The 25,470-nt window shown below is 34.9% G+C and overlaps 3 protein-coding genes across 3 annotated transcripts; 2 read left to right on the forward strand and 1 right to left on the reverse strand.

Annotated features, from left to right (window-relative positions):
* Nucleotides 1-2,113: 2,113 nt before the first annotated feature.
* On the forward strand, nt 2,114-5,066 carry LOC127120708 (cytochrome P450 87A3). Its single transcript, XM_051051229.1, has 9 exons — nt 2,114-2,430; nt 2,649-2,970; nt 3,077-3,226; nt 3,426-3,677; nt 3,786-3,875; nt 3,963-4,041; nt 4,189-4,295; nt 4,493-4,620; nt 4,740-5,066. Exons 1-9 carry the CDS (start codon nt 2,234-2,236, stop codon nt 4,864-4,866), a joined length of 1,452 nt encoding a protein of 483 aa, XP_050907186.1. The 5' UTR covers nt 2,114-2,233; the 3' UTR covers nt 4,867-5,066.
* Nucleotides 5,067-5,308: 242 nt separating this feature from the next.
* On the reverse strand, nt 5,309-14,217 carry LOC127120709 (protein HAPLESS 2). The gene is made up of 18 exons (XM_051051230.1): nt 13,896-14,217; nt 13,653-13,796; nt 13,347-13,435; nt 13,217-13,256; nt 12,394-12,451; nt 12,233-12,293; nt 11,662-11,740; nt 10,921-11,055; nt 10,360-10,554; nt 9,960-10,040; nt 9,781-9,881; nt 9,133-9,250; nt 8,234-8,266; nt 8,026-8,119; nt 7,840-7,928; nt 6,602-6,717; nt 6,098-6,198; nt 5,309-5,950 (listed from the first exon to the last, which is right to left on the reverse strand). The coding sequence occupies exons 1-18, from the start codon at nt 14,082-14,084 to the stop codon at nt 5,472-5,474; spliced, it is 2,202 nt and encodes a 733-aa protein (XP_050907187.1). The 5' UTR covers nt 14,085-14,217; the 3' UTR covers nt 5,309-5,471.
* Nucleotides 14,218-20,091: 5,874 nt separating this feature from the next.
* On the forward strand, nt 20,092-21,465 carry LOC127123870 (uncharacterized). Its single transcript, XM_051054050.1, has one exon. It carries the CDS (start codon nt 20,092-20,094, stop codon nt 21,463-21,465), a length of 1,374 nt encoding a protein of 457 aa, XP_050910007.1.
* The last annotated feature ends 4,005 nt before the right edge of the window (nt 21,466-25,470 follow it).

Below are 25,470 nucleotides of genomic sequence, written 5' to 3' on the forward strand. Positions count from 1 at the left end.
GTCTCAGGAAAGAATTTTGCTCATATGCTACTCACGCTTGAGAGGTTATGTACATGTCCGGTCTCTTGGTAGGTTTCAAGAAAGCATTTTTCTCCTACGTGATTCATGATTGAGGGATTGTGTACATGTCATGTCTCTTGGTAAGTCCCATGAAAGCATTACGCTCCTACACGACTCATACTTGGGAGGTTGTGTGCTTGTCTGATTTCTAGGATCGAGTCAACAATAGTGGGTCTGTTGCATCCCAAGCATGATAGAGGCCGCCCTAAATAATAACTCATCTAACAGAATAATGTTGGGTTGATGCAGCTGATATATATAGAATATATTGAATTAAGATACGAGAGATACCACAACTATGGCTAATTGAGATGAAAGTATTACGACCCACCATGATATGACAATCAAAACTGATTGCCATAAGAGACCATGACGATCGAGGACAATCACCTTAAATGATCTATGATGGACCTTAGGTATGAAATGAGTCATAAATACTATATAAGGAAATAATTAAAAAGGAAAAAAGATATACACAATTTATAAGAGCATTCAAGTGCAACTTTAGTGACCCTTGATGATAAAGCTATCATCGGTACATATCAAATATAATATCTCTGCATGATACCAAGTACTTTACAGGCTACTAGCTAGCATCGGAGGTATTGAAAGTACCTAACACATAACCTGTGGACAATATGTAAAGGAATTTCAGAACCACTTGCCAGATATTTGGGATTTGACCATACCATTATGTACACTTTGTCTTCTTAGAGTCTGAACAAAAGTTATACATTACTCTGTCTGGTGACACCTAATCCAGATTAATTAAGATAAATAAAAATGATGATACATAACACATATACTAATTAACAGTGACCTACCTATATCATGGTAATTGCCCAATTTGGTCAAGTTCGTGGCTCAATGGTCAAATGGTCAAATGGGGTGGTGCTCAATAACTAAACTCTTCTACCAGATAAAATAGCTATTGTACGTGCATATTAGCTTTTTTCTTTTCAAGTTTTTTGACCTAGCTAGATTAGCATTAGTTGCTGACAATTGCCACCAAGAAAATATAAACATATAAATAAACAAATAAAAGACAACATATAAGATCTTTTTGGATTCATTTGTTTAAATTTATCTACTGCATAATTACTTGTTAGAATATTTAGAAGAACTTAAAAAAAAATTATGATACAGTCATAATTTATTTTCAACTTATTTCTATAAACTCTCTAGAATAGCTTATTGAAACAGCTTATAGCTTATATAAAAATAGTTTGAATTTTGTTAAAGAGAAACATAAACATAAACACTTATATGATAAACGTTTATACTATAAGTTCTTAATTAAATTATTTATCCAAAACTGGATCACCAATGACGTATTGTATATCTTGAGATTTAAGACATGAAATTTTAGTTAGGGTGAGATTATTAATTATCCATTTTGGTTGCTGAGAAAAAAAGATCTATCTAAAGATCTTGCTCCACATAAAAAACAAAGGAATTAATAAGAAAAGCATGTATGTATCTTCTGTTGAGAATTTAGTATAGATATTTGAAAGATTTAAATTTTGACAAAGAGCATTACAAGTTTAGGAGTTGAAGCATTCAATGATATGATATCCATGAGTAGATTTACTTGAGATGCTTAGTTTGGTCAGACAAATTCCTAACTCACTTATCAAATCTAGGAAAAATCTCCTTAAAAACTGCCATATACACCTGCCTCGTGCTCCAGTTTTTGTATTATAGTTATAGGTAGAATACCTTACCACAATAATAAGGATAATAATGAAAAATATAATACTAATGTTTCCTTGAAGAAACAAGACGTGGGGAAGAGGAAGCATCCCAAGTGATTAAGATTCATATAATGTAAGGCTAGCTATTAAACACATCATATCATATGTATGCCGTTGACAAAACATTGAGTGGTTTAATATTATAGACAGATATATAATTCATATTATTCTATTATATCTGCAACTACTAGTACAGCTCTTTTTCACAACCAACTTCACAAAAAACTATATCAATCCCAATATATTTATATTATTTTCTTCAACTGATTCTAAGAATTGCTCTGTCTATTTAAGAGCGTTTTCTGATACTCCTATTTTCTCATTCTTACCTCCTTCGCCACTCTAATAAGCCTTTTCTCTCTAGTTTTGCTACTTCACTCTATATTTAGAGTTTCATTTCACTCTTCTTTAGAAGAAAAATGTGGGGTTTGTGTGTTGGAGTGTTGGTTGTTATATGCATTGTTACTCATTGGGTTTATAGATGGAGAAATCCTAGTTGTAATGGAAAACTTCCACCTGGTTCAATGGGTTTACCCCTTCTTGGTGAGAGTCTTCAGTTTTTTTCTCCCAACACTTCTTCTGATATTCCTCCATTCATCAAGCAGAGAATGAAAAGGTATATATAAAAGTATATTTCAAGTTACCAGTGTAATTATATTTTTCATTAGAGGGTAATTAGGAATATCATAATTTGTTCAGGAGAACCAGAATTCGAATTCTGGCCGGAACAATTATTGGTCAGACTTTACTTACCTTCCGACCCTATTTTCTGGGAACCGGAGTGTTAAGATTAAAAAAGAAAAGGAATGTGATGGTTTGTTGTCTTTTTTTCAGATATGGACCAATCTTCAAGACAAACTTGGTTGGAAGACCAGTTGTAGTGTCTGCAGACCCTGATCTTAATTACTTCATATTCCAACAAGAAGGGAAAATATTCCAGAGCTGGTATCCAGATACATTCACAGAGATATTTGGGAAACAAAATGTAGGTTCCTTACACGGTTTTATGTACAAGTACCTTAAAAACATGATGCTCAATCTGTTTGGTCCAGAGAGTCTCAAAAAGATGCTCTCAGAGGTTGAAGAAGCAGCCTGCAGAACGTTGCAGCAATCGTCGTGCCAGGACAGTGTTGAGCTGAAGGACGCAACAGCAAGGGTAAACTGGAACATTATTACACTAACTATTTTTTCATTCCCCTTCTATTATCACATTCTTCATTTCCATGTCTAAACCTTTGTTTTCTATTTATATTACCATTCAGATGATATTCGATTTGACTGCAAAGAAACTCATCAGTTATGATTCCACAAGGTCCCCTGAGAATTTAAGAAAGAACTTTGTTGCATTTATACAAGGACTCATCTCATTCCCTCTCGACATTCCAGGAACAGCTTATCACAAATGTTTGCAGGTAAGTATTTTATTAATAATGGTAATTTAGTAAATGAAGCTTGTTTAATTATAAAAATTAGTACATTGTTAATTTTCTTAAGAAATGTGCATAACCTGAAATGCAACTTAATATGAGACAGAGGAAGTGCAGAACAAAGTGTAGTAGTATTTTATTTTTATTGAGAAAACAGCAATATTAATTTGTTTTGGCTTTTCAGGGTAGGAAAAAGGCAATGAAGATGCTGAAGAACATGCTGCAAGAAAGAAGGGAGATGCCTAGGAAACAACAGAAGGATTTCTTTGATTATGTTATTGAAGAACTTAGGAAAGAGGGAACTGTCTTAACTGAAGCAATCGCTCTGGACCTCATGTTTGTGCTTCTCTTTGCAAGCTTTGAGACCACTTCTCTGGCTCTTACTTATGCCATCAAATTACTCTCCGACAATCCCTTGGTGTTCAAGCAACTACAAGTACGTTAAAAATATATATATTTATAAAAGAAATCACAATCTTTGAAACTATTTTTATGGCTTTACGTGGCCTAGTTTTTTCAACTTTATTGGCACTACGTCTTTTAGGAAGAACATGAAGCCATCCTTGAACGGCGTGAAGATCCTAACTCTGGAGTCACATGGCAAGAATACAAATCAATGACATTTACATTTCAGGTTGGTTAAAATTTTCTTCATATTTATAATGAGGGACAGATTTTCTGTTGATTTATCTTATTTGAAATTCAATGATGATTTGCACAGCTTATAACTGAAACTGTGAGACTCGCAAATATAGTTCCAGGAATCTTCCGAAAGGCACTGAGGGAAATTAATTTTAAGGGTATGTGATTGCTGATTTAATAATACAAAATTTTCAAGTTTCAATGTTCCAGTGCATTGGTAACTTGATGTTTAAGCAAAGGAAAAGCACACTGTATTTGACAATATTATCTTACCTCATTTGGTCTACAATAATGAACATGTGCAGGATATACCATACCAGCAGGATGGGCAGTCATGGTGTGTCCCCCAGCTGTACATTTGAACCCGACAAAATATCAGGACCCTCTTGCCTTCAACCCAAAGAGATGGGAGGTGTGTTTAGTATTTTTATCATTTTTTTTCCAAAACTTTACATCTTTTTCAGAGCTCGCTGCTTCAAAGAAATTCAAAAAAGTAATGTATTTAGCTTCTTTAGCAAGTAATATAAATAAAAATTCAAGTAACTTAGACTCTAGCCTATCATCTCTCTTCCTTTACAATTTAGTGACCCAAAAAGAAATGACCTACAGGGAATGGAACTGAATGGTGCTACCAAACATTTTATGGCTTTCGGTGGAGGCATGAGATTTTGTGTTGGGACAGACTTCGCTAAGGTTCAAATGGCTGTTTTTCTTCATTGCTTGGTAACAAAGTATAGGTAATAAGCATTGACATGAATATATTGTTTCTTTAAATTGAAATAACATACCATAATTTATGCCTGGATTTAATTTAGAAAGCAAAGTACCTACCCTCTTTAATGTCTGAACATTTCAGGTGGCGGCCTATCAAAGGAGGGAATATTGTTCGAACTCCAGGTTTACAATTTCCAAATGGCTTCCACGTCCAGATCGCAGAGAAAGATCGAAGAAAGCGCGAACCAGGCTATAGAACTATACATTAGAACACAAAACCTGCAAGGAAGACTCATAGTAGAAATTTAGACTTGACATCTTTTCAATCATTCATTTTTTATGACGCACAACGCAACATTTTTGTAACAAAAGCCGCAAAAGTAACCATAACGGCCTCTTAGTTTAACGTCGCTTAAAAATCATGCTTCCACTAGATTTTCTTCAAGATACACTGCTACCGAAGGGAAGTGGGCCAAGGGGAGTAGTGAGGGTTGTATAGAGAAACATGTATCAGAGTATGCCTTACTAGGGAAGGGAAGTTTGACTTTGTAATTATGAAGGCAGTGAGGGAAGAGAAGGGAAGCTTCACTTTGTAAGTGTAAATGTTTCACATTATATATTATATATTTACTATACAAATATATTCATGTGACCACATTACAACAATGATATATTCAATAACTTCCATTCCTCGATTCTTGTCCTCCACACCCCATACGGTAGGGATAGAAATGAAGAATGATGGCTAGTAGAAACAAAATAAAAATAAAGGATATACCTATGATTATATGAAGTAGACACAAAGTTGCTCTAAAACACTACTTTCTACGAGATAACTGACTGGGTTGAATTTTAAAGCCGTGCGCAACTTTCTCTACTCAGACCCAGGATCATATACCAAAACATGTTTGTGTTTGTCATGATTTGCATGCCTTATGTTATCATGCCTCAGCTCTTTGATCAGTCCTGTTGAAGGTTCCTGCTCCTTTCTGTGTTTGTGATGTTGTGCAGGATTGTTATCATCATTATGCTGCAAACTATCCATATGCTTGTTTTGTCTATGCTTGTGCATTTCTTTCTGAACGTGGTGTAGATGATCAGAATTCCTTTCAGAATTTTTGTGCTTGTGATGGTGCTCATAACTGGTCTTTCGCCTATTTGGAGTACGGCGGTTCGTATGCCTGAGCTCTGGTTTATGATGTTTTTTGTCATGAATATGGTGGTGTGCCTGGTTAATTTTGACTCTATGTTTATTCATGATGAATTGCTCATCAGCACCACAACTATCCTCCCACCAGTCATAAAGAGGATCAAATAGACCTTTCTGGTGCAAAAGCCATAACAGCACAAGTACTACAATTCAAAGAACAGTACTTATGTCAATGTGTTCTACTTAATTTATGAATTGCAGTATATTAATATATATATATATATATATATATATATATATATATATATATATATATATATATATATATATATATATAACAGAAGACATACCTGTAGGAAAAATGGCCAAAAACAGACCAAACATCATTATCCAACTCAAGCAAACATATTGTATGTGGCACTTGAAGTCAAAAAAGCCAGAGCATTTTTCTCTGTACACCCACCCAAACCATGGGATGGGGAAGGATTAGATAAGATAATTTCTCCAAACAAATGAGTCAATACTGGACAAAAGTTATGGTCAAGTATGGGAATATACATGGTTACTGATCTACCAATACTCTACTTCTCCGTATAAGTGATTTATACTCAGTTATTAAAGTTATAACAAAACATTTAAATCACCGAGTAAACCAACTTTTTGTATCCTTCAGTTGCAAACTAGACTGTTGAAATAATAAGTTTTGCGCAAAATAATCCTCCATGAAAAATATACAGCATTCAACATGTTCACAGCAGTTAGTGCATGTAAAATGATACAGAATTTGAGAAACCCACTCTGACACTTACATTCTAGAATTCAAATGATATAACATGTATAGTAGAAAATGATACCTGCAATTTTTTCCGGTAATAAATTCTATTAAGCCTGTCCATAGTTTATTCCACATTCTTTCAATAGAATCAAAGAAACCATTCATACCAGTCTCTGGGGGTTGAAAAGGTATCCCCTGAAATAATCAATGGTTTAGTGATCTACATGATAGGACTACTTGATTACAGTTTCCGTAACATACGCATTACATCACCTATAATAATTGAAACATTTTTTAACAAAATATCACCAGAATGTCTTTTCTATGAGAAGTTGTAGTATATGTGTTATCGTTAGTAAAAGAGATATTATGGAACCGTTTGTGTAACCTCCACTAAATTAAAACTCAAAAGTATACCTCAAGAGACAATTATCACAGTTTGGTATGCCCCCTTGTTCTGATATATAGGGATTAAGGTACTTTTCATCCACTCTCTTAAAGCTCACATTCTTATTAAACCATTTTATGAGCCATCTAGATCTTCCTCTATTAGACCATTTAATGCCTCCATAGTTACATTATCTGGTTCAACTGTTTTTCCATTGACCATTCTCTTAGTTTTCTTTTCCTAATCTTCAGTAATTTTTACACAAAGACCATACTTTGTAACACTACCCTTTTGATTAGTTGCTATTAGTCATCCAACACAAGTTCACTCATATGGTAATTGAAATAGGTGTTCAAGTATGAGTTCATGATCTCTTCTTACATACACCCTTAACTGTGCCACTTCTGAATTATGATTTCTAACATATTTTCCTAAAAAAAATATTTGAATAGCCATTAGCATTTATGGTATTTTTAGAAAGTTTGAGATTGTGAGAAACTCCAATTTTAAACACCAACAAAATCAATTAAGGTTGAGAAATTATATTAAAATAAATTGGTTAGTAAGGAATATGGCAAAACAAAAGCCTTAAGTCACCTCAAGTCCATGCATTATTGATCATATCCCATGTAAAAATGAACCCTAACTGATTCCTTGAGCATATAAATATTGTGTGGAGTTTACCAGTACAAATGCAGCAAGTCTCACCCTTATTTTATAGGGAGGGGAATACTTTTTTCTCATGATTTGACTCATTAAAGATTTTAAGAAACATCATAACAAAAATATACTGCTTTGAATACGAAAATATAATAACCAAAGTCTTTTTCCACTAGGTGAGTCAACATCAAACAAACAATACTGCTGTTTTCATGTCATAGGAGAATAAGCACTTAACATTTCTAGACATTACTCCGGAAGGAACAGACCTGTGTTCCATTGTCAAGAACAGTTCCAGTAGTAGTAAATTGACACTCAGCTCTATCAACTTCAGTATAATCAGAGTCCTTCAATATGGCTTCATTAAAAACACCCAAAAATAGGCATAATTTGAATATCAGCATTTTCCTTATACTAACAAATAACAATGTATTAATCTTAAGCTTCAACTTTACCTGCACAGGAATATTTGGAAGCTTGATCAGTGTTTGGGTAGATTTTGAATGATCGGGTTGTAATCTCATTTGGCTTCATGATCAAAAATTGCTCCTGAGCAATGTTCAATAAAAATTAAATACCTAAACTTGAAGACCAATGAAACTATAAAACTGGAATGGTCAAAAATCAATATGCTGAAGTTGAACAAATGTTTCAGCATAGTACCTCCATCAGGGTGATCTCTTTGGAGCAATTAAACTGCAACACAATATGAGCAAACTTTAAATGCAGTTGAATTAAATATTGCGAGTAGTTACCCTAATTAAACATAAGTATATGAAGCATGCATTTGTTATTTTCATTGCCATCTGAAGTAGCCAATTCAATTAACTGACTAGAGATAATTTAACCAATCATATTTTTATCTGAATCTTATGGGTGAGAAGGAAGATGTGAAGCGCTAAACTTAACAATAAACATTGTGCCTATTAACGTAGTGGATACAGTTAATTATTTACGCTATGTAGCACTGACACCTCTGAAAAAAGGCGTGTCCGCGTCTGTGTCAGACACCTGCGCCGACACTTGTGATTACGTTTAATTTATTCATTTTTTAAAATTATTACCGGTGTTGCCGTGTCAGTGTCGGGATCGTGTTCGGGGTGTCCGTGTTTCCTAGATTTAACATAATCAGTCAACTTTGTGACTTACAGGGTTAGACGGTATATGTAAATATTGCTTTTTGTGTGTTATACCCAATGCAAATAGTACTAAATATTCCTTCGCTATAATTTCAACGATGCCCTTATATAAACTATGATCACAGATCCTCCAGTTCTTCATAGAAATTTATAACCACCAGTTTATCAGATATTATAAGCAAGGAAATAGAATGGAACACAAATGACATTTTAACCCTGAAATTTTTCTGTAAGGAGTTACAACAACTAAAATTATACAAAGCATATTTGACGTTTAATTATAAAATAACCAAATCAACATTCCATCGTCAAAGTAAAAGTAGAATTGTAACAAATAGATTACATGAAGCACAACATAGAAGTTAAATAAATATATACAAAGAATGTAAGAAAATATGATGGGAAGGTTGAGAACCAGAATACCGTCAAACTATATGATGCTTCCACCTCACCAGTATTCTTAGTTGTGATTGTCGCAAGTCCAAATTGAGTAAGGGCTTCAAATGTAGGGACACTCACACTCATGATCTTTCCCGGGCTCCTAGAGAAAAGGAAACTTATCAAACTAATTTTCCCAAACTCTGCCATAGAGACAAGACAATGACTCTGGTGGACATCATACCAAATCAAAAGTCATTCCTAGGTCGTTTAATAAACAAAATTGACTTCATTACGGAATCATTTTCCCATAAACAAAATTGGCTAATAATTACCAAACAACCAACTTGCCTTTTTCTTTAAGTAAAAGAAAGCAAACAAAAGTGAAACCAATGTGACAAATTTGTAATATTAGTGGGAAAAAATTATGAAAACCAAAGTAAACAAAAATGTCATTTTGTTTTCTGTCAGCACAATCCCGTTCAAGTTAAAAAATAAAAAAGTTTGTGCATCAGCTTCAAAAGGAAATGTTACAGATTACCACCAACTTTAGTAACTAGTGATATATATAGTGATTACAAAAATAGAAAAATATGTAGGAGCAGTAGTAATGAATCTAATGATGATAGCCAACATGACAGAAAAGAGTGCCATTGTTTCAAAATAATACATGTACCAAAGAAACAATAGTACCTTTGATAAACATAGTCTACATCATTGGCACTTAATTCTATCACTATATTTGTATTAAGAACCTCTGTAATTCCAATGGAGAAAGAAAAACTCCCAGCATTCTGCAGACAAATCAAATAAGATTTCATTTCTAATAGAATAACCATATCAAATAAAACATACAATCAATGTGCCATAACTGGATGCTGGTTTATCCTTTGAAATCTTCCTTCCAAACCATAGAGTGGCACCTGATTCCTACTTAATCGATTCAGGTCAGCCTGTTAATGACAAAAAGTTTCTTTCAAATTTTAAACTATGAGAAAACTGGATATGAAGTTCCAGTTAATAATTGGTTAATATAAGAAATAAGATTTGTAACAAAGAAACTTTATGTTCATTGATGTAAAATTCATTTCTTAAAGTCATTGAAATCTTTGGGCGTAAAAGCCCAATGTCAGGTGTTAGAGGCGTAGTGTGTGATTGGGTGAACATAAAAAACGACTTTGAATGAAATTGATTGTGAGATAATTTTGTTACAGTTGATTTTGAAGTGAGGTGACTTATGTTTGGATGTTTTAAAATTGTTACAGCACTGACCTCCCGAAAATTCCACAATTGATTATGCAAGCAACTCCAAAAGGGTGAAGCACAAAAGTTTGGTTGTCTATTGAAAGCTTCATAACTGATACCGATTTTGTTACATTCAATACCATCTAAGGTAAATCTGACCCTCTCAAGAAGCATCCACATAGAAATGTTTCTCCCCAAGTCGTGTGGTTGACCAGGGTCACCCTACCAAAAGAAAAATCTGTCAATAGTTCGTTTAAGCTTGAAATGTTGTGAATAATGCCAAGGTATGTACAATTTGTTCATTGCTAATGAGTGTGATATGTAAAAGAAAAATCTGTTAATATTTGGTTTAAGCTTGAAAAAGTTGTGAATAATGCCAAGGTATGTAAAATTTGTTCATTGCTAATGAGTGTGATATGTATTAAAAAATCACAAAAAGGTCCTTGACATTAATAAAATGACTAATCTAGGGATTGGAGGAGACTGTTGAGAAATATGGAGCTTCAGACTTGCAAAACAATACAGAGCTAAAATTTAACCAAAGTCAAATAGTCAATTATTATAGATAAGTAATGGAAGCATACCTACCTGCCTTGGAACAACGAGATAGAAATCCTCAAAATTTGGTATATTCGTATAGCCAACAAAATCTCCAATAAGATTAACCCTCAAAAATTTATCATCAGATGTCACTGTTCTGCTTTCAGGACCCACAACTACTTCCTGCCAGAAGAATTATGGATGGACAAGTTTTGTAATATTCAAGAAATGTAAAAGAAACATGTGCTTTTTCAAGGATTAAAGTAAGGTTAAGATATTTTCAAGGACTAAACTGCTTCTTTTTTCATAAAAACTATGAATACAGACATGGTATTCTTAGCCTATTACCCATTCAAATTCATGGAGAAAGAGAAAAGGAAGGACCAAGTACTAGCCCTTTTGTTCATTCAAATTTATAAGAAAATAAATATTAAAACTAGTGTTGTTGATCCAAAAGTGATTAAAAAATACAAGAATCAGGAGGCAAAATAGAGTCCACAGCAAGGTTGCACTTGCACTGCATCAATTACAAATCATATTATCGGATGATGATATTACCGTAAACAATTAAACAACGATAATAACATATGGCGTGTGTTGTTTTCTCGTGTACTTGGTAAGCCTCGTGCTTAGAACACTTTGCTTAATATATCTTTTTTCTTATCCAAAAAATAATAATATGGTGTATTGGTCTACCATTTAAAAATGTGTGTATGGTAAATGTCTTCCCATGACAAATGACACATTTAAATATAATATTATTTCATAAGAAAACCAATAATTACATACCGAGATTTTAGTTCCACTCTTCACCTGTATTCGAACACTAAATCCTAATGTTCGCCGCCCAATGCCAAAAACATGAAACCTGAAATGATTAAGAGATAGAGAGAAGAAGGAATATGAGCTCTACCTAGTGTCAAACAAGGAAGTCACTTTCACTTTTTCAAATTTAAGAGGTGAATATGGTTAAAACAAGACAGCATACTACACAATTACAAAGAGTAAATGCTTCTTCACTGAAAGTATTGATCCTTAAAATTAGAACATACTCCCCCGTAAAAGCTACTGTATTATTGCAATCAACACAATTTCTTAGCTTCTTAAATTTGGAACTAACAGAAAAGTAAGATAAATTGAACTGTTTGTGCAGAGAAAATTAAAATATTTAAAATAAATATGTTTACAAGTTAGAAAACAAGTTTTTTTTTACACAAGTTAGAAAACAAGTTTAGAAGTTTAAGAATCCACAAGTCTAACACATAAACAATACCATCTCTAGACAAATCGATACAAGGCCATATATCAACCGGCATGGCCCAAATAAATCGCAATTGAAATAAAAAGGATGGAAGCTTACCATTCACCTGGAAAGCGCACACAATGTGCGGTATTGGCCTTTCCTTTTGTCATTTTGTCAACTAGTTAAATAATGTCACACAGAAGTTAGATTCATGTAACAACATAAGAGCTTGTTTTATGAAAAGAGCTTAAGAACATTGACAAAAAAAATACACTTACAGAAGTTTCCACAGGACGAAGGCATCCGTCGCTGGGGTCCACATGGACAACATGTTGGCTAAATTAAGATGGAAATAGAGAGATATTAAACGCTAGTCAGAAGTGGAAGGTAAAATGACAAAGAATACAGTGACAAATCAAGAACTATTCTTCTAGCTGAGTATCAGTATATTCTTTTTAAGTTGACATTGTAGCCCCTAGCACAGAAATTGTAAATGGAAACTAAGATTGACTCGCAGTCTTTTTCAAAGGTAACATTTTAAAACATCATGATTCAGAAAACAAGAATATATCTTTTATCAACAAAGGTGAAGCGCAATGAAGTGTGCATAGGCACATCAATATCACTGCACAAAGGTAGGGAGGCCAATGAAGATTGCTTCAAATTACTTAAACTACTTAACATAAATCTAACTTAAACCACCTGCAAATTAAAGACTCAAGTAAGTCTGTCACCTATGACTATCAATCAATTAATGACTATAAATGTAAGTGTTCTCTCAAGATAAGTTGGGTATCGTGTTTTAAATGCAAATAAAATGATATTGTTGGGAAATCGATTGTGATTTTGGAGTCTTACATAGGTTAAAATTGGACAATAAAATTAGTATGGTGGAATAGTCTCGTATGCCTAATGTTTTAAGGGTTTAAGTGAAATGCCTAATGTTTTAAGGGTTTAAGTGAAATGCCTAATGATTACTCTTTATGGTTTGATGTACTGGTCAACATTGTAAAAATTTGTAAATGTTACCAAACCACAGGCTCTTTTTTTCCTTCAAAACTACAACTTATCAAGCAAACCCGGAGTGAAAGAAAAGCCCACCTGAGTATTCTCGATGATATGACCATCTTCATCTCGCAGTCTGCAACACAAGTACCAGAAAGTAAGCAGTGAAATCAACTATTTTCTCAGACTCTAGTTAATAGGAAAGCCATAACAAAACATGGCTCACCTCTCGCATATCTTCACAATATTTGCACCAGCATCTGGCTCACATTTTCGTGTCTGAACATAATACTCTTCAGGCTTATAAGGAACATCCTGCAAAATAACCGCAAAAACTTTCACTAACAAAATCAAACAAACTATAAAAACAACAATCCCCGTTCAGCCAATTGCTTTGTAAATAGAATCATCCAAAACCCTAATTAAACCATAGAATCATCCAATTCCAAATTATTTACCTTATATTGTATAACGCTGAATGCAAAAACCCTAAAAACAAGTAGTAATTAAAAGGAAGAGAGGAACATCATACTCGTATGTATGTTAACTCATACACTGCATAAGCAGCAGTTTTGTTGATCGTTATGACAGGCGGAATCCGCAATGTCTGCATTTTGGTGGACGAATTTTCTTCTACCTCCACCAATTCCGCAACAATAGAAGCCTCTCCTCCACTCTAGTAAAAAAACACCATCATCATCATCATCATTATTATATTCAGTATTATACCAAAAAAAAATGCAAAAACAGTGAATAGCATGGTTGATGATTTTACCGAGCCACTGGGAACAGCCATGCTGACAACCATTTTGGTAGTGCAATTGAGATCATCGGAGTTTGAATTCTTCTCGCATTTCTCAAGCTTTGATTTGGAAATGATTTGAACTCCGGCGACATGGAGTGCAAGAAAGAAATAAACTAAGAAGATGATGGTTACGGTGCTACAAGGGGACGGTGATGTCATTCTTGGCGGTTACGGTTTTCAAAGTATTCACTAGTTTTTTACTTGGCTAAACAGAGATGATACATGAAAAACCGAACGGAAGCAGTTTGGCGGTTTTTTTTGGGCCCTAAAGAATACATTCAGTTAGAATAATCGAAATGAACCTAACGGTAACGGTGCCAGCGTTGATCTTTGCCTTTTATCCTCTTACTTTCAAACAAAAGAAGTTTTATCACCAAGTTAAAAACTTTTTTTCTTCTAATTGCCCTCTCATATAATTGTAAATGTTAAATTATTTATTATTAATTTTTTTAATTTTTTGTTAGATGGTCCTCATATTTATGAAATTTTCAGAATCACCCATAAAATTTTTAAATAATTGCAAATAAGTCTATTACAATTTTCAAATTTTACAAATTGGTCATTTTAAATTTTAAAAATTGCAAATTGATTCTTATTTTTCATATTGTAAATTTGTTCCAAAAGTTTTAAAATTTATGAAAATGACCCCAAAAATATAAAAATGAATCATTTTAATACTAAATTCAAATAAAAGAATTTAAAAATGAATGAATTTCAATTGAATCATTTAAATTGTTTAAAATTTTAAATTTTCTTAAAATTTCTAATTTCCTCATCCAAACCCATTCTAAATGTATAATCCGTAGATGTATATATATATATATATATATATATATATATATATATATATATATATATATATATATATATATATATATATATATATATATATATATATATATATAGTGATGATAATTTTGATTTTGATAATATAAAAGAAAGTAAAGAAAAATCATAAGTAAAGAAAGAAACGTAAATCAAATAAAAAAATGAGAAGATTTTTGATGATCTACATAGAGATAACTAAAATTAAAAATCTTCATATAAAAAGAAAGACATCTAAAAAAACTCACTAATTATCCTTATTTTATCTATTTATGTAATATTAAATTTATGTAATATTAAATTAAATATTAGTAGTTCAACAAATAAACTAAGATAATGCACATATTCATACATCTTCTTAAATTTCATTTATTTTTAAAATATTCTTTAAAATGTTTATAACCATTGTTTAATTGATCAAGAGGCTTAGTTAATCAATTAGGAAATGAAAACTCATTCTCTAATTAATTAGAAATCAATCTAATTTATCATGGGGCGAACTCGCTCAATAAACTTTAATTGATTAGAGTTTGGATCTGGAAATTTATTTCTTAATTTTCTATGCCATAATCGATTGAAGTCGCGGTCTAATTGATTATAAAGCATGAAATTCCAACTTAGTGAGTCAATGAACCGATTCTATGTTTTTCACTAACGTAACCAGGTTTTGCTAACTCAGTATAACTCCCTAGCGGCAACTCGTGGTACTTGATGTGTGGAGGAAAAGTGTTATATCAGATGGTTTGTTATTGAGTCAGATTTTCAACCTTACTCATGATGGTTTGCAGAGATTATAAGCTTTATTTCTTCTTCAGTTTTAGTAAGAAAAGTTGAGACGAGAGGAATGTTGAGCTTTGAATTTGCATCTTACGCCAACTTATTACCTTTTAACAAAGTTAATAGAAGTTTATATTCTGATTCAGATAGAAAAAAGCAAACTATTCGGAGGTGTAAGTTGTTGTGCATAAAGGCATCGTCTTGGCTCGACCTCAAATAAAAGCTAAAAAGATTATAACATACCCGATGGTGTTGAGAAAAGTAAGAGCAAGAATGTTGATTGGTTTGATCCCAAGAGTGATCAGATGATCTGTGGCAGATTCAACTAATTTATCATGAGGGAGATGACTCATCAAAAACAAATGTTTTGGTCACCTATTAAACCAATGAGGATGGTTGAAGTTTCCATTTGTTATGTTGCAAAACCAGAATTGGTGATAATTGTGGAAACTGCGACATAACGAAACTTCTGATGTTGTTTACTGATGTGACATCATGGATCGAAGGTTGTGATAATGGTGCTTCTTGAATCAGTAGTATTGCTTCCGATATGACGCTAATAACCAGTGTTGCTATTTCCGATACGGTGGACCTAATGAAGGTACCTGCATGGTTAGAACTCTAACGCTTAAGTCGGTTAGGGTTCAAGATAAGTGATATTGAAATTTGAGATTTGAGATTGCGTGTGTGTACCTTAAAGCCATTTACGAATATATTGATACCTTGGATCTGGCGGAGTAGGCGAGGTAATGGGCCTCATACCATTGGGCCTTTGACCGGTGAGGAGTAGTGGAACTAGGATCTTTGGTCGACACGGATCTAGGGGGTCCCGGATCTTGGTTTACATAGACCGGTAGGTTTTGGGCATTGGTCGGCACAAAACACCATTGGTGTCTTTTTTTATGAAGAGGTTCGGTGATGGAAAAAGATTGGGATTATTTTTTTGAATCTTTATTCCTCCGTGTGGTCTATGTCATAGAGGTTGTTTTGAGTTTTGTAGGCTTGGCCCTCCTCATCATTTTCATCGTTGTCTTTATCATCCTAGTATTTGCACAGATTAAACTTAAGGTTCTAATCAGTTTTACCAAACCTCGGCATAGACGGTGAACGCCAATTATACTTGTCTATGATATGCAAAGCCATAGGTTGTTTAAGGATTATGATATGCAAAATATGTTATCCTTAACCTAAATCTTTGGATAAATATATATAGCTTTAGTATCAGATCTATCCGCGTAGATATTGGTTTTTACTCTCATGCAGTGTGGCGAATGAATCACACCTTAGATATAAGAGACGTGAGTTTAGGAAATCAGAGATAGTTCATTGATGGCCCACAATAAATAATAACTTACTTCAATTATAACATAATGGTCCATAGTCCTTTAAGCATGAGACATATAAGGGCGAAGTGGTTTAAATAATGGTCCATAGTCCTTTAAGCATGAGACATATAAGGGCGAAGTGGTTTAAGGGAAAACATGACGGTCCACAACCTCTAAAGTATTAGGCATGTATGGATGAAGTGGTTTAAGGATAACATGACGGTTCAAAGTCCCTCATGCATAAGACCTATAAAGGGAAAGATTTTTAAAATGTCACATTTGAGGCATATATATATATATATATATATATATATATATATATATATATATATATATAGTCGATTTCACCTAAATGATTATGAGAATGTTATATCATGGTTATAATCCTAGAGTAGTGTGTATGAAATATGGGTGGCAAAACAAGCTCGGTCTGCCGGACATGCCTGTTTTTCCTGTAATTTTGACATGGCGGACTAAGGTTTTAGTATTGCATCCTCAACTATGTACATCACGTTTTTTTACGAGCTTTGGCATGTGCGTGCATTTAACGAGCGACATGAATTTTTTCCACTTTTAGGCTTTAAGGCTGCAAGTTCTGCCCCACCTTGTATTTTTTTTAGGGACAAACTAAGGTTTTCGGCCCACACCCTCTACTATACCACGCTCGTCCTCATTTTTTTCCAAACTTTTGCACGGGATGTGGATGACTAAACGCGATGGAAATGCTTGTTTCCACCCCTAGTGTAACGCCCCGATTTTTATTAAGTGTTATTACTATTATTTTTATAATGTTTGATTTATAATTATTTCGGTAAAATATTTTATTGTGTGTTAATATATTATTAGAGTTTAATTATAAGAATTGTGGTATAATAGCTATTGGGCCTAGTGGTGTTATAGTAATTAAGGGAGGTGTAACAATTAAGCCCATTAGTTAGTTTTTATTTAATTAAAACAAAGAATAGAAATAGAATAGAAATAGAAAGAAGGGAAATAGAAAGAAGTAGAGAGAAGGAGGAGAAAAGAGAAGAAAAGAGAGAAACGTTAGGGTTTGGAGGAGGAAGAGGAAATTGGAGAAGAAGAGCATCATCTTGATCAACCCAAGCTTACTAGAACACTATAGAGTAACTCAATCATCATCTCTAAGGTAAGGGTGTGAGTTATCATTTCCTATAATTATGAAAATGATGGGTTTTATGTGGGTAATGGTTGTTAGAGGATATTGTTGGGTTTTGATGTTGTGATTGGATTCCTTTCTTTGAAAATGTTGTTTGTGTTCTTGATGTAGTGTTGATTGTTTGTGATTATTGAACATGTATCAATTCTTTGCAAAATGTTAGGGTTAGGTTTAGAAGAATGATAAATAACATTGTGTGTTGTGTTGTTGTTGATGGTTTGGGGTTGATGTATGTTGTGAAAAATATGCTATTGTGTTGATGAATTAAAGTATGAGTAATTTCACAAATTGTGAATTTAGGAAGTGTTGGAAATTAATTGAATGATGTTTAGAATGATGAAATAAAAGTTAAATTGTGGATTAGAATGACTTTGTAATACTGAAAATATTGTAGTTCGTTGAAATTTGAGAATGAGACTTTTTACGAAATCGAAATCGGAGGTCCGGAAGGTATTTAACGATCAAAAACGCATTTTCTATGTTTCCTGCTAAATTCGCGGCGCCAGCTGAGTTGAAAACAATTTTTTTTTTTGTAAACTTCAAACAGTCATAACTTTTGAACCGTAACTCAGTTTTGGTCCCCGTTCGAAGCGTTGCGAAGCTTATTAAATTTTCTACATGTTGTTGATGTTTATAGGCTATTATAAGGGCTTATTTTAATAAGTGATTATTTTGGAAAAATGATTAATAATTGATATAGTAGGAAGCCTATTTGATTAATGAGGAATACCACTTAACTATAGTGTGTAGGTGTGCGATGTAAATAAACATAGCATGAGGTTGAATTACCTAAGAGATTGTATGATGAAACAATTGATTGTGATGAATATTCTCATTTGTTTTATATATAAACATATGTATGAATGTTGGTGAATATGATGTTGTGTGAATGCTTTTATGCATGTGAATGGCGACGTGGCCTAAATGGCAATAGCGACGTGGGTTTCGGCCATTGTGATGAGTTATGTTGATGCGATGATGATTTTGGTGTATGTGTATCATTTATCATGGAGTCACATACATTTGCATAAGCGACGTGGCCTTTTGGCAATAGCGACGTGACCTTTTGGCAAAAGCGAAGTGGGCATAAAGCCTTGGCCTTGATGGCAAAGCGACGAGTCGGTACCGCATAGAATTTGCATAGTTGAGTCACATATGTTGGTTATGTTTATTTCTGCATTTTGTGATAATTGTTGTTATGTGACGGTTTATGAAGTGCGGTGATATTTTGCGATGATGCGATGAATCATAATGTTTTATGATGGATTGATGAAATGTTAAAGTGATGAGATGCTATGATGTAACATTGATGTTGTGGATGATTATTGACGTTGTTTATGATTAAATACATAAGCATTCAAGTGAAGGATTGTGCGATGTGGTAACAATATTTCTAACTTTCTGAATTTACTTATATATTGCTTATCATTATCTTGATTATATGATTTGAGTATCTCACCCTTTTGTTGTTGGTCGTTACCTTTATATTGGTAACGTGCAGGTGCTCCGCGTTGAGAGGAGGATAGTGATAGCACACTTTTGGCGTCATTGTTCTGATTAGGATTGTAACACTCAGGGGTTAATGAACGCTTTTCATGATTTTGATAGTAACAATGCCCTTTTGTATATCATTGTATGTGATAGTTGTGATGGGCATTTGTTTGCTTGTTTTCTTTGAATGTGTAAATGTACGACTCGACTTAATTATCTAAATGATTTCCGTTGCGATTTTTTGTGTGTATTGCTGCTATATGGACTAGGTGAATCCATATACAGTGTTGTTTATTATTTAACAAGGACTAAGTGGATCCTTGCGCAATTGTCGTGTTGTGTAATTTGTTTAAGTGTTGATGAAATGATATATGTGATGCCCCAATTTTGTGTGAAAATTGTTTACTCTGATTTTTAATTGAATTTACGACGGGTAGAATTGGGGTGTTACATTAGTGGTATCATAGCAGGTCGGTCCATCCGACCACGTTGTTGAGTCTTTTGTTGTTTAACGACCTTGTGTTGTTAATTTGTTGCTAATCCTTGTGTGTGTTATGAGCAGAAGTGTAAGATGGCCGGAAGAAACACTGGGAGGAATGATGAGGCTCTTGCTGCAGCTATGCAGGTAATGGCTCAGGCGTTCCAGAACCTACCCAATGCTGACGAGAACGTGGGGTCTCGTAGTCTGGCGACGTTTCAGAGGGAGAACCCGCCTACTTTTCTGGGTAGGTATAATCCTGAAGGAGCCTTGGCTTGGTTGAAGGAGATTGAAAGAATCTTCAGAGTGATGGATTGCACTCTTGTGCAAAAGATCCGTTATGGAACTCATAAGCTGTCAGGTGAAGCCGATGATTGGTGGGTGGACACTCGTCTAAGGTTGGAAACTGCGGGCGAGGAGATTACTTGGGAAGGGTTTTGTAGAGAATTTCTGAGGAACTATTATCCAGAAGATGTGCAAGGAAAGAAAGAGATTGAATTCCTCGAGTTGAAGCAAGGGAACTTGTCAGTCACGGAGTATGCTGCTAAGTTCACTGAATTGGCTAAGTTCTATCCTCACTATGATGGAGCCAATGTCGAATTCTCTAAGTGCATCAAGTTTGAAAATGGATTGCGTCCGGAAATTAAGAAAGTTGTGGGATATCAAAAGATTCGCGTCTTTGCGGATCTGATTGATAGTTGTAGAATCTTTGAAGAGGACAACAATGCACACTATAAGATCTTGTCTGAGAAGAGAGGAAGGGGTCAACACAGTCGTGGTAAGCCATATGAAACTCCGGTTGGAAAAGGGAAACAGAAAGTGATTCCGGGTCGAAGAACAAGTGGGGGAGATGCTCCTGCTAATGTTATTTGTTTCAAGTGTGGAAAGCCGAGTCACAAGAGTAATGTGTGTAGGCTTGGTGAAACGAGATGTTTCCGTTGTGGTATGTCGGGACATGCGGCTCGTGATTGTAAGCAGAAGGATGTTGTTTGCTTTAACTGTGGGGAAGGAGGACATATCAGTGCTAAATGTCAGAAGCCAAAGAGGGGACAAGAGAGTGGTAAAGTGTTCGCTTTGTCGGGAACTCATACTACAAATGAAGATGGACTTATTCGAGGTACTTATTTCATTAATAGCATTCCTTTAATTACTATTATTGATACCGGTGCCACACACTGTTTTGTTGCTGCGGATTGTGTTGAAAGATTGGGTCTTTCTTTGTCTTCCTTGGGTAGAGATATGATTGTTGAGGTTCCCGTTAAGGGAACGGTATCTACGTCTCTTGCGTGTAAGAGTTGCCCCTTGTTAATATTTGGTAAAGATTTTGTAGTTGATCTTGTTTGTTTGCCGCTTGTCGGGTTGGATGTAGTATTGGGTATGGACTGGTTGAAATCCAACTATGTTCATATTAATTGCTACAACAACACTGTGAGGTTTTCTTCTACCGAAGAAGAGGGAAGAACATAATTGTTATCCAAGAAAAAATTGAAGGAGTTCATAGAAGAAGACGCGTTGGTGTTCTTGTTGATGGCAAGCTTGTCTGTGGAGAGTCAGACTGTAATTGCGGACTTGCCGGTGGTGTGCAATTTCTCTGAAGTTTTTCCCGATGAGATTCCTAGTGCACCGCTAGAAAGAGAAGTTGAGTTCACTATTGACCTTGTACCTGGTACTAGACCCATCTCTATGGCGCCGTATAGGATGTCAGCATCAGAGTTGGCTGAACTGAAGAGTCAGCTAGAGGATTTGCTTGAAAGGAAGTTTGTGAGACCTAGTGTATCACCTTGGGGAGCTCCAGTTTTGCTGGTGAAAAAAAAAGACGGAAGCATGCAACTTTGTATTGATTATAGACAATTGAATAAGGTGACGATTAAGAATAGGTATCCACTCCCAAGGATCGATGACTTGATGGATCGTTTAGTGGGTGCTCGTATTTTCAGTAAGATTGATCTAAGGTCGGGCTACCATCAAATTAAGGTGAAAGATGAGGACATTCAGAAAACTGCTTTCAGGACTCGTTATGGACACTACGAGTACACGGTGATGCCTTTCGGTGTTACTAATGCGCCGGGAGTATTCATGGAGTACATGAATCGCATTTTCCATCCTTATTTGGATCAATTTGTGGTGGTGTTCATAGACGACATTTTGATTTATTCTAAGTCAGAGGAAGAGCATGTGGAACATTTGCGTATTGTTTTGCAAGTGTTGAAAGAGAAGAGATTGTATGCTAAGTTGTCTAAGTGTGAGTTTTGGTTGAGAGAAGTTAGCTTTCTTGGTCATGTTGTTTCCGGTGACGGAATTGCGGTTGATCCATCGAAGATTGATGCGGTGTTGCAATGGGAAGCTCCTACGTCAATTACCGAGATAAGAAGTTTCCTAGGCTTGGCATGTTACTATAGGAGGTTTATAGAAGGCTTTTCTAAGTTGGCACTTCCTTTGACTAAGTTAAATTGTAAGGGTGTTGCTTTTGTGTGGGATGTCCGATGCGAAGAAAGTTTCCTTGAGTTGAAGAAAAGGTTGACAACGACTCCGATTTTGATTTTGCCAAATCCCGAGGAACCTTTTGTGGTTTATTGTGATGCTTCGAAAATGGGATTAGGAGGTGTGCTTATGCAGAATGGTAAGGTGGTTACTTATGCTTCTAGACAATTGAGGATTCATGAGAAGAACTACCCTGCGCATGATTTGGAGCTTGCGGCGGTTGTGTTTGTTTTGAAAATTTGGAGACATTACCTTTATGGATCTAGATTTGAAGTCTTTAGTGACCATAAAAGCTTGAAGTATTTGTTTGATCAAAAAGAGCTGAACATGAGACAAAGGAGATGGCTGGAATTGCTAAAGGATTATGACTTTGGGTTGAACTACCATCCGGGAAAAGCGAATGTGGTGGCCGATGCTCTAAGTAGGAAGATTTTGCATATGTCGACCTTGATGATGAAAGAGTTGGAGTTGATTGAGAAATTCCGAGATATGAGCTTAGTGATCGAGGTGACACCAAGAAGTGTGATTTTGGGTATGTTAAAGATTAGCAATGATTTTCTTGATAGCATTAGGGAGGCTCAGAAGCTGGATATGAAACTTGTTGATGTGATCATTGGACTCGGACGATCTGAGAATGAGGATTTCAAATTGGATGCATAAGGTGTGTTGAGGTTTCGTGATAGGATTTGTGTTCCCGATGATGTGGATATAAAAAGGATGATCTTGGAAGAAAGCCATAGGAGTAATTTGAGTATTCATCTCGGAGCGACTAAGATGTACCAAGATTTGAAAAGATTATTTTGGTGGTCGAGAATGAAGCGTGAAGTAGCTCAGTTCGTGTATGCGTGCTTGACTTGCCAGAAATCAAAGGTGGAGCATTAGAAACCTGCGGGGTTGATGCAACCGTTAGAAATTCCTGAGTGGAAGTGGGATAGCATTTCAATGGACTTTGTGACGGGTTTACAGAATACATCTAGAGGATGTGATGCTATTTGGGTGATTGTTGATAGGCTTACGAAGTCGACTCACTTTATTCCTATTAACATAAGTTATCCGGTGTCGAAGTTGGCGGAGATTTATACCAATGTTATTGTGAGGCTGCACGGTGTTCCTCTTTGTATTGTTTTGGATAGAGATCCGAGGTTCACTTCAGAATTTTGGAAGAGTTTGCAAGAAGCTTTAGGTTCCAAGTTGAGGTTGAGTTCGGCGTATTATCCTCAGACGGATGGTCAAACGGAGAGGACTATCCAATCCTTGGAAGATTTGTTAAGGGCGTGTATTCTTGAACAAGGAGGTTCATGGGATACTCACCTTCCATTGGTGGAGTTTACTTACAACAATAGTTACCATTCAAGTATTGAAATGGCGCCTTTTGAAGCTTTGTATGGGCGGAGGTGTAGGACTCCGTTGTGTTGGCATGAATCTGGTGAAAGTGTGGTACTTGGACCCGAGATTGTTCGAGAAACTACCAAGACGGTTAAGATGATTCGGGATAAGATGAAGATTTCTCAAAGTAGGCAAAAGAGTTATCATGATAAGAGGAGAAAGGATTTGGAATTTCAAGAGGGTGATCATGTGTTTCTAAGAGTCACACCTACGACCGGTGTTGGACGAGCATTGAAAGCTAAGAAGTTGACTCCTCGTTTCATTGGACCGTATCAAATTACGAGTAGAGTGGGAAAAGTTGCTTATAGAGTGACGTTACCGCCAAACCTCTCGAATTTGCATGACGTGTTCCATGTGTCTCAACTTAGGAAGTATATTCCGGATCCGTCTCATGTGATTCAAATGGATGATATTCAAGTGCGCGATAACCTTACGGTTGAGACGATGCCTTTGAGGATCGAAGGTCGTGAGACGAAGTCCCTACGGGGAAAGGAAATTGATTGGGTGAAGGTTGTTTGGATTGGTGCAGTCGGAGAAAGCACGACATGGGAATTGGAGAACAGGATGCGCGACTCCTACCCCGAGTTATTCGAATGAGGTAATTTTCGAGGACGAAAATATTTAAGTGGGGGAGAGTTGTAACTCCCCGATTTTTATTAAGTGTTATTACTATTATTTTTATAATGTTTGATTTATAATTATTTCGGTAAAATATTTTATTGTGTGTTAATATATTATTAGAGTTTAATTATAAGAATTGTGGTATAATAGCTATTGGACCTAGTGGTGTATATAGTAATTAAGGGAGGTGTAACAATTAAGCCCATTAGTTAGTTTTAATTTAATTAAAACAAAGAATAGAAATAGAATAGAAATAGAAAGAAGGGAAATAGAAAGAAGTAGAGAGAAGGAGAAGAAAAGAGAAGAAAAGAGAGAAACGTTAGGGTTTGGAGGAGGAAGAGGAAATTGGAGAAGAAGAGTATCATCTTGATCAACCCAAGCTTGCTAGAACACTATAGAGTAACTCAATCATCATCTCTAAGGTAAGGGTGTGAGTTATCATTTCCTATAATTATAAAAATGATGGGTTTTATGTGGGTAATGGTTGTTAGAGGATATTGTTGGGTTTTGATGTTGTGATTGGATTCCTTGCTTTGAAAATGTTGTTTGTGTTCTTGATGTAGTGTTGATTGTTTGTGATTATTGAACATGTATCAATTCTTTGCAAAATGTTAGGGTTAGATTTAGAAGAATGATAAATAACATTGTGTGTTGTGTTGTTGTTGATGGTTTGGGGTTGATGTATGTTGTGAAAAATATGCTATTGTGTTGATGAATTAAAGTATGAGTAATTTCACAAATTGTGAATTTAGGAAGTGTTGGAAATTAATTGAATGATGAAATAAAAGTTAAATTGTGGATTAGAATGGCTTTATAATACTGAAAATATTGTAGTTCGTTGAAATCTGAGAATGAGACTTTTTACAGAATCGAAATCGGAGGTCCGGAAGGTATTTAACGGTCAAAAACGCATTTTCTATATTTCCTGCTAAATTCGCGGCGCCAGCTGAGTTGAAGACAGAATTTTTTTTTGTAAACTTCAAA

Source organism: Lathyrus oleraceus, chromosome 2 (genome assembly GCF_024323335.1).
Source record: "Lathyrus oleraceus cultivar Zhongwan6 chromosome 2, CAAS_Psat_ZW6_1.0, whole genome shotgun sequence".
NCBI classification, from domain to species: Eukaryota; Viridiplantae; Streptophyta; class Magnoliopsida; order Fabales; family Fabaceae; genus Lathyrus; species Lathyrus oleraceus.

Coding starts and splice junctions, on each gene's coding strand:
- LOC127120708 (XM_051051229.1), top strand. CDS start 2,234: ATGTGGGGTTTGTGTGTTGGAGTGTTGGTTGTTATATGCATTGTTACT. Junction 2,971..3,076: donor TGAAGGACGCAACAGCAAGG/GTAAACTGGAAC, acceptor ATTACCATTCAG/ATGATATTCGATTTGACTGC. Junction 3,678..3,785: donor TGGTGTTCAAGCAACTACAA/GTACGTTAAAAA, acceptor TACGTCTTTTAG/GAAGAACATGAAGCCATCCT.
- LOC127120709 (XM_051051230.1), bottom strand. CDS start 14,084: ATGACATCACCGTCCCCTTGTAGCACCGTAACCATCATCTTCTTAGTT. Junction 11,056..11,661: donor AGAGTGGAACTAAAATCTCG/GTATGTAATTAT, acceptor TTCTTCTGGCAG/GAAGTAGTTGTGGGTCCTGA. Junction 8,267..9,132: donor AAGCATCATATAGTTTGACG/GTATTCTGGTTC, acceptor ATTGTGTTGCAG/TTTAATTGCTCCAAAGAGAT.
- LOC127123870 (XM_051054050.1), top strand. CDS start 20,092: ATGGCCGGAAGAAACACTGGGAGGAATGATGAGGCTCTTGCTGCAGCT.